The 9557-nt window shown below is 41.7% G+C and overlaps 1 protein-coding gene across 1 annotated transcript in view; it reads right to left on the bottom strand.

The window, feature by feature from the left end:
• Positions 1-9557, bottom strand: part of CRISPLD2 (cysteine rich secretory protein LCCL domain containing 2) — a 35654-nt gene that overhangs the window by 2987 nt on the left and 23110 nt on the right. The window contains exons 10-14 of the mRNA XM_019535960.1: positions 9036-9166; positions 8812-8855; positions 7158-7230; positions 6296-6371; positions 151-284 (exon numbers count right to left, since the gene is read on the bottom strand). Of these exons, the coding sequence (XP_019391505.1) occupies positions 151-284; positions 6296-6371; positions 7158-7230; positions 8812-8855; positions 9036-9166 (458 nt within the window). The remainder of the gene's footprint in view (positions 1-150; positions 285-6295; positions 6372-7157; positions 7231-8811; positions 8856-9035; positions 9167-9557) is intronic.

Raw genomic sequence — 9557 nt, 5'->3', positions numbered from 1 at the left:
ACTGCAAAAAAAAAGTTTAAAAAAAAACCCCGTGCTCTTTCAAAAATTAGTGACAGTATTTACTTGAATATTTTAATACGTATCATCCGCATCGCCTACTGACATCAGCATGAAACTGGTCATAAAAACTCCAAAGGAAAATGAGCCTACCTCTCAGACTTGATTCCATTCTTCAAAGAGCCATTGTAATATTTCTTCTTATCCACAGGCATCACATCCACGTAACCACCCTCCCCATTGGTAATGATCCCTGCATGCACGGCAGTTTTGCAGATACTGGAATTCTGAAGGATAAGAAACATTTCATTTACACTGGGCTCGGAGGCCTTTTTTTTTTTTTTAATTGACAGCTACAAAAACAGGAAAGAAGGAGGAGAGACTTTTATGAAACAAAAGTACAGGATCATGGTTTGTCTCAGGCTGAGCGGTGAGGGAGGATGCTCGGTTACTAAAGGACAACATTCAGCAAGGCCGGCCCAGAGAGATGCAAGTCACAGGGAAGATCCACCTGCTCTCAATGGAGGACAAGCGTTTCTGTTGCTTCCCTACACGGATCTACGATCAGCAGTGGGTTCATTGGGAGGTTATCCAGAGGCTGGCTGAATCAATGGTATTTCCAGTCACCACAGCCCTATTTTACATCCAATGCATCGTCTCTTAGAGTTGTGATAACCCATGTTGACCATACCAACCTTGGCCTTGTCCATATAAGAGACAACCACTTAGCATTGCTAGCAAGTAGGCCCTTAGCCAAGGCTTTGCAATATTTTGCTGGTATGAACAGCAGAGTCTTTTAATGTATTTCAGCTAAGAGGGATAAATTATCATCACTGACTTGTGACGGCTGGCATCGCTTGTTCCAAAAAAGCTAAGATGAGCTTTCCTCACCACAGTTCTGATTTCTGAAGGTGCTGATAACTTGGACCTTTCCCTGGCTGTACCAAGCACTGTAGATAAACGAGTCCCTCTGAAACTCATACTCACTATGCCCCCATTGCCTTCTGTTTTCCCTTGGTTATTTTATTGTTATTTTGTCGTATGTGCAATGTCAGGCTTGCTGAAGGAACACAAACTACTAGCAAATGATGACTCAGTTCCAGAAACATCCAGGAAATAGAGTAATAGAAGAGAACACTAAGGCTCAATATAAACTTGGATGTCAACTTTGCAGAGGATTTATAGGCAGCTAGTTTGAGCAACAACAACAAAAAATTCAGCTGTGCAACAGAGGATTGAAACAGGTGAAAATCCACATACTTCTTTACCCCTAAAAAAAAAAATCAAACTTCTACTGCAAGATCTCCAATGTCACTACAACTGCCAAAGCTGTACGTTCAAGTAGAATATATAGGCTATTGATCATGCCAACTTTTTCCAAGGCCATAAAAAGCAGGTTTTTTCCTTGTCCCCTATATATTTGGATTGCCTATCTCTTGGCAGGCTTCATGGTTTTGATTGCCAATATGGTTTTGCTTCTATATATGGTCAGGACAGCAAGGGAACACTCTGTTTGGAAGACATGCTTTGAATTTGCTCTAGTATGCAACAGGAAAGCTATAAATCTAAAATTGGCTCATAAAATTAGACTGATCTGAATCAACTGAGCAAGACCTTTTTGTGATGCTCTCCACTGGGAAACATCCTTAATAGCGCTCTTTCCAATGCATTTCTGTTTTTCTGGGACTGGTTGTTCTGCTCCCTGCTCACCTCTGACTGTTGTCCTTACATACCTTTTCCTCTAGCACCCTATTGGGTTGCTGTCCTCTGCCAAGCCAAGGTGGTGTTTTATTTTAATGAGCTGTTTATAAAACGCTTTGAAGATGAGAAGCACTCAGAGGATGAGGGAGTCGTCTTCCAAAATGCAGGACGTTATTGCTTCAGAGATCTTGCAGAAGTCAACCTGGTCACTGGCTCTTTGTCTCTGCTGGGTCTTGCTCCCCTGAACAAAATGCCAGGCTCTGGGAGCACCTCCCTTCCCGCAGAACTGGGGTCTCTGGGGCTTCCCTTATCCTGTCTCCGTTTTGCAAAGAACAGTTAGCAAACTATTGTGACTACCACAGACCTCACCCAGCATTTCACCGTCGAGTATGATGAGTCTAAAACGAAGGCCATCTCCCGCTGGAGGCCCGCCGACATGGTGCGGTCCCACTAGTGACAAAAACCAACTCTTCTCACATAAGCTTCCTCCTTCAGGAAATCTCCCCCTGCTTGACAAATGGGATTTCTAGGGAATACTCCTTTTATCTCACAAGAGAGAGCCATTCTCTCTTTCTCATCCCCTGAACACAAATCGGACAAAGGCTTCCCTTTCAAGAGAAAGCCCTACCGTGATTGGAATAAGCAAGTTCCTCTCATTTATTTAAACACTTCCAAATGTTCCAGCATTGCAAGCTTCGCACAATTTCTCACACCATTTTGAGAAGACCCCCGCTTTTTGCAGAGCTTGCACAGAGCCTCAGAAATACTCTTCTCACCATCAGTAGCCATCAGGGTTATTATCGGTGCACCCACAAACGTATGCAGGGAAGCCCTCCAACTAAGCTACACATTTACTGGCATAAAGTGTGGGGGATGCAAAGGCTTGGAAACAGACCCGCGTTGAGCAACGCCTCTCTTACTGAAAAGACTCAATGCAGACTCTTCAAATTTCCACATCAGGAAACGAATGATTAAAAATTAACACAAAGGCCATCAACGTGTATCTACTTCTGCTTTAGCACACCATCTATGTGAGGTACACAGCCACATATTAACAGGCATCAGCAAATAGGCCCAAGAAACCATATTATGTACGAAGAAGGTGCCGGACACGTGTCGGTGGTCTATTTTTATGCATCGCTGCTCATGTCCTGCCATTGCCAAGATCCCAGAACATCTTTTTTCTACTCTGAAAATAACTTTTAGCAGAATGGCAGCACATCTGGATTTGATGACCCGGGTTTGCCTACTGTTTTCTTCCACAGTTTACCATACACCTTTTTAAGACTCAAGCAATTGCCTTCAGCAGTGCTTTTGTGGTCTTATTATTTTGCCATTGATCATGAGTACGTTGGCTGCATTGCCTCTTTGGTTCATTTCCCCAAACAAAACTGACCTCATTTCTTATAAACATACCTTTCCCAAGCCCTTGACATCAAGCGATCTAAAATAACATTTTTATTTCTATGAGAAGAAACAGAAACGCTGTTAAAGTTGCTAATTCCCATGACGCAGAGTTTGTTGCTCCTGGGTCTTTATGAACAAGCCTAAACAGAACCCAGTTCAGTTGAACCTCTTTTGCTCATGTCACAGCTCTGTTCCTTTGATAAATGGGCTTTCACAAGCATCCTGGGATTATGCAAATATGAAAGCTCTCCAAGGTAGAAAAGAAGATTGGAAGTTCATGGAACAGGATCTGACACCCAAGCGGGAGTGACTCAATGCCACGGACAACTACAGGCTGCTTCTGTGATTAATCCCATTGCTATCAAACCATTTTGGAAGACGGCTCTTTGAACACGCTGCTAACATCATCTAAGAGCTTGCAGGCATTTAAAAAAAAATGCATGCTTTCCTGGAAGCAGCGGTGCATTACTTTCACCCGGCTCTGCAGCATCTGCATAGATCGGATGCTTCAGAGGGACTTTGTGGTGCTTTTAGCTAAAGCTGATTCAATCAGCTTTTAGACAAAAGCACCCAAAAAGCCCCACTAAAGCACTGGATTTATATAGACACCGGGAAGTCAGGCTCAGCTAAGGCGCTGCCTCTTTTGGGCACACGTGGGGATGGCACAGGAACACACCGAATTTAAAGTAAAGCACCAGGTCTTTTTTTTTTTTGCAAATGTCTTGAGATCTCTAAAGCCAAGTACAATCGCATAGGGAAAATGTGGTTTGTCTTTTACTTGACCTCTTGACAAGATGGCAGCCTGTGACGTATCTGCCTGAGAACCAGAAAGTGCCTCCATAATGCGAACCCACCAGAAGATTAGCACGTATCTACTTCAGTTTACTGCGCACTCTGATTCTGGCTGATGTTAACTCATTGTGTCCCTTCTTGTAGGGCATATGCCTGTGGGAAAAGAAGGTTGCCTAAATTCACACTGCACTGAGTGTTTATTTTATAAGACTTCCGGGCTTTGGGGTTACCATTAATGCAAAAAGTATTTCTACTTCAACACTCATTATTCTTGCAGTATTCTCCCTTCCCCCACTGCCAACCCTTTCTCTGTCTTTTGCTTCTCTTCTCTGAGTCATAATCACATCCCTTGACCCTTGCTATCTCTGATGACATTATCATGCCAACATAAAGGAAGTCTAAAAGGCCTTGAGCCACTGCTGATTGACTATCAGCACCAAGGAGCTTCCAACTTCTTCTCAGCCATAGATAGCTTCAACATACCTCTACCTCTACATATAATCCTGAGAGCAGACCTCCTATATATACATCCTATATACATATATAGGATCTTGAGAGGTCTGCTTTACACAGCAGCAGCATTATTACATCATGATAGTCAGGGTTCTCCAGGGAGTTGGGATGATTCACTGAAAAACATTAATTCAACCGAGTCAGGATTGATCAAACCGCATTGCACAAGATGATATATGATGCTCCTGAACTAACCCCTCTGCTAGGGACCGTTGGCCTCCTTGAGTTGCAGCCTGTCAAGATTTTGTTGCCTTTTGATTTTTAAAGTTATCCCAATGCAGTTCATGAGTGCTTCTGGTCCAGGTCACCATCTCTTCACTCACCCTGAAGTTCCTGCTGGTTATCATGCTGGGCATGCATCGTGTTGCTCCAAGAACATGATGCTATTCCCCCACTTGGGGTGGCTCTATTTCAGTGATGCATGAAATGTTCCCCAGGTATATACTTTAGAAAGTCTTGCAGAACTTTTGAGATGAAAGGAACTCCAGGAAGGTTATAGCTGATGAGTCCAATCACTCACTAGTTTTTACGGTATATTTAAATGGGCAATGAAAATATTGCCCTAATATTTGAACAAAGTAAATGGAAAAGGGGCAAGCAATTTTAACTAGAGTTTGTTCATATGCATAAACAGCTTCCAGGACAGCCATTTCATCGGAAGAACTGAAGAACCTAGAACGATCTTACTTGACCACGAGTCAATTTTAGGTGAAGCCACAACTGACACAATTCAAGTTCCTGCCTGTAACCATAAAGGTAAAAGGGAAAACAAGTCTACTAACCAACATCAAGACCACAACAGGCAATTCCCCACCAAAATGATTCTCTCCCAAACAACTTAGCAATTCCCATGTGGCACCATCATCAATCTGGGTATAGTCCATATAAATGAAACCTAGCTTGAAAAGACATTTTAAAACTCTCCCTCAACAGGAAAAATTTAAGAAGAGATGGTATACCCAGATGCTGATGCGTAAAAGCAATATCAGTGACAGGACTTATCAGCCTTAGGAAGCATGCGATTGCTCTGATTGATCCTGCTACACACAAAATGATTTTCTGAAAATGAACTAATGGGAAGAAAGGCACTTGCTTTGAGTAAAGTCTCTCTGGATGACCTTCAGCAAACTGCCAACAACCAGGTGGGGGCCAGTGTATTTCTCAAGGTTTTGAAATCCTCTTTGCCTCTATCTCCACTCTGCAAAACTATACCGCACCTATTTTGCCAGTGGGCTTCAGATGCACAAAATCTCCAAGAAAAAGCAAAGTTGATCCCTTTGCTGTTCATCAATATATTTTTTGTGCTATTTAACCTTTGTTCCTTCACATCAGCTGTACAGCTGTTCACAACGCTAAAAAAAAGCCCAACAAACATCTGCTATTTTCACTAACACTGTACTGTCTCCCAGGTGTTTCAAAAATAATATTGTACTTGCAAAAGAAAGGGGGGCGAGTAGGATCTACTTTTGCCAATTATGGTGAGTAGCAAGATAGGCCATAATAAAACCTTAGCTTTTCATCTGTAGACCTCAGAAGGACAGATATTATCACTATTTTACAAACCAACACCCAAAAGCACAGAGTAGTTGAATTACACACCAAAGGAAGCAGAGCAAGTTAGAGTCAGAAATGCAAATGACATCCAAGCCTCTCATCTCCCAGCTTGTGGTCCTCTTCCCTACACAATATGGCCACCACTTAAGTACAACACAATGTTTAATGAATGGGGCCACCTAATGCAAGGGCTGCTGTAAAACATCTGACGGAGCATTTAAAGGGATATAATTCCTAGTTCAAGGGATACAAGTCTCAGTGACACGTGACCAAGCTCTTTCAATATAGACATATTTTTATGAAGTGATATAAAGGCAAAGAGAATACTCACATCTGCATAAATATTCGTGCCATACACTGGTGCCCAGTACGAAGGCTCATCTTTACAGTAGGCTGGACAGTACACCCTAGGAGACAATGTATTTGCATTTATTCTCTACATCAGGAAGCAAGAGCATGCAATTTGCATTGCTGGTTTAAAACTTCTGGTGCTCACATCTGGTTTGCAGGTGGCAACAGCTGTGGCTAATATTTCCCCCCACTAATACTTACTGAAATGCAGATGAGACCAATAAAACAGGAGTTGGGCCTTTGGAGCTGCATTTTCCAAGCAGAGTTTCTCTATTCATGCATCACGTTGCCCACACACTTGTTCGCACAGAATTATATTTCTCCAGCATGAGTTATGTAGGCAAAAGAAGGAGCTGAGAGCTCTGAATGCCAAGTCCATTAGCAGACTAGGATCCAGGTTTGGGTGTGTGAGAACTTGAGAATTTGGATGAGAAAGAGTGCCCCAAAACTGCGCGTGGCAGGGAGCATCTGCAAAGCTGCACATCGATGCATATCAATTGATCTATTTCTTCAGTCTGACCCTTTGATACCAAGGAGAATTCAGTAATAAGCCTATAAAAATACAGCCTTTACATTATGTAAACACTAATCTGCACCTCCAAAGTGTGCATATGCTCAGGTGAAAACCCTGGCCGTTGAGGGAAAATGCTTTATTCATGTCACATATTGCCTATGGATATGAAATGAAGCTACCTTATCAAGCCTCCACTCCAGTTCATCTCCCACAATGAGCATCTTCACTTCCAAACCCTCTAGCTCACTATCTGCAGTCTCTCTGAAGCTCATTTGCCCCTTTACCAGTACAAGTTTAGGTTCAAAGTCTGCTTAGAGATGCATCTTACCTAGGGCAATGAGCCGCTGGCTTTTTGAACTGACACAGTTCAGCTACAGTGGTATAACAATCCAGTGTCTGCACTGTGGAGAGAAATATGGAGAGACAAATTACAACCTGGAGCTTCCAGCAGAGAAGACAAGCCAAGGTCACGTGTTGCACTGGATAGGACTCATGTCCAACTAATGGCGTATTCGCAGCCAGAAGAATAACTGCATTTTGCTTGTTCCACACAGTTTGCATTAAAAAGAAACATGTATTAGGCTTTCTGGCAATGATCCATTATACTGCTAGAAAACTGTTGTTAAAGGGGTAGAAAACAATATCTAAGGATGGAGCAGCATTTCTTTCTTACAGACATTTGAAGCGGCAGAATAAATTCAGGCGTTAGACTAAATTCTGAGCTTACAGTGCATAACACAGTATTTCTCAACCCTGCGTTTGCAAATGCTGAAGGCTTCTTCTGAGCAGCACAGGATAAAAAGTCAAAACAGACTGTATTTAGTCGGAGGCATTATTCAAACTGACCAAAAAACGTGGAAAAATAGTTGAACGAAAAAAGAGGGGGGAAGGGGGAGTTAAAAATGTTGGTTCTCATTTTTCCCCGTCCAGCTCAAGTCGTAAAAAATCCATATTTATGTAAAAGCTTGGGAGCCAGCTGTGAGGAAATGATTTCAGTTTGGAATAAACTGCAAAACTACAGTCAGAACCAAACAAAGAGAAAATTAAAAGTTTCATGTTTTGTTGCATACCATTAATTGCCTGTACAGTCTAACTACAAAAAGGGTGGGAAGCCCCTTCTTTGGGTCATTAAATATTAGACCACAAGACCCTGGAAAAACACACTGTAGAAATCATTCCAGTAAGAGCACAAAGCACAAATCTTCCTGACATGTGTGGGCACTTGCCTTCAACTAAAGGTGCCCAAACCTACAGGCTTTTGCTTGTGCCACTTCAGTCTTATCCATACTGATTGTAAACCAGCTATCATTAATCCAGGTCATGACCACTGCCACATGCTGGTAAAGACGGGAAATAGCAATATCTGGTTTAAGCGAGAAAGAGTTGTCAATCTAAAAGCCATCAGTAGATTCAAATGCTCTGGCCCATCTCGGTTTATATTGCATTTTAGTTAAAAGCAACATGAACACCTTGCTGTCGTAAAGCCATCAGGAAGAATGAGCAAGGGATCATCATAAACCTCCAAAATAAATGAGTGGTCCCACCTTGAGAAAGACCCCCTTACCGCCCTTTCAACATTATCCAGAGCCCCAAAGGCTTCCCAGGAATATAATATCAGGATGGTTATCTGACTTCTGTCCGTCATCCTGACATCGTCAGCACGGGAGGCCAAAGCGCTCCCTATGCCAGGCAGGGTCTGTCTAGACACAAGAGGAAATTGGACAGCATTGTAATTGGCCTCTTCTCATTTTCTGAAGGAGTCTTTCCCAATAGGAGAAAAGACTTAATGACCTTTGCTGCTGCTAAGTGACGGTTTCTTCCCTAAGGACTGGACCAGAGTTTGGCAACAAAATCATTTGACATGGCTACTGAAGCTAAAAGAGAAAATGGCGTGGCATGATCGTGTCAAAGCTTCATGTAAAACTTCAGCACCATTGCCTTCTTCTCAATTTTATAATGACGTAAATGGCATTTAAACTCACCTGTTACTTGGGAAACCATGAATGCATTTGAGGGTTTATTTTTACTGTAAAACACAAAAATGAAATATATATTTAATATACTTTTTAAAATACAGAGGCATAGCAAAACGTTTTAAATCAATTATCTATACATTTTGTATATAAACAGCAGAGAAAATACAACACCAATTTATAACAAAGGCAAAGCTAGGTGCATCAGGGTATATTTTCTCAAGGGACAATACCTTAATGTTTCAACACCATGTCTTGTAGACTTCACAAAAGACGGTGTTCTCCCTTTCCTAGTGATGTCAACCAGGCCTCCTCTGTTATCAATAACACCAAAATGAAGAGCAGCGCGGCAAATACTGGAAGACTAGAAAGACCATAAAAAACAGCATTTTAAAATGAATAAAGCCTGAAATAAATGGCGGTAAAGTAACATTAAAACACACATGTAATAGAAATCTGTAAATGTCAAGTGGGCCGGACCTTTACTGACCAAATTTCACATAGGCTCAGATTGCATACTTCATATTGCTAGAACGTACATGCCGATGCTTTTTTTTAATTTTAAGCCCTATCCATTCTAAGGGTGAACATCCTATCTAGACCTAGATATCAACATCCTATACGTTGATCCCTTAAGTCTATTAAAACGTTTTATTTATATATATATATATTTATATGTGTGTGTGTGTGCATGTACATATATAGAGAAATATTTGAAAGTAAAGTTATGGTTATAAGTTTTATGTCATCCTGTT

Source organism: Crocodylus porosus, unplaced genomic scaffold, assembly GCF_001723895.1.
Source record: "Crocodylus porosus isolate Cpor-Errol unplaced genomic scaffold, CroPor_comp1, whole genome shotgun sequence".
NCBI classification, from domain to species: domain Eukaryota; kingdom Metazoa; phylum Chordata; order Crocodylia; family Crocodylidae; genus Crocodylus; species Crocodylus porosus.
Note: the sequence above shows the minus strand (reverse complement) of the source record. Positions and strands in the feature narration are given on the sequence as shown.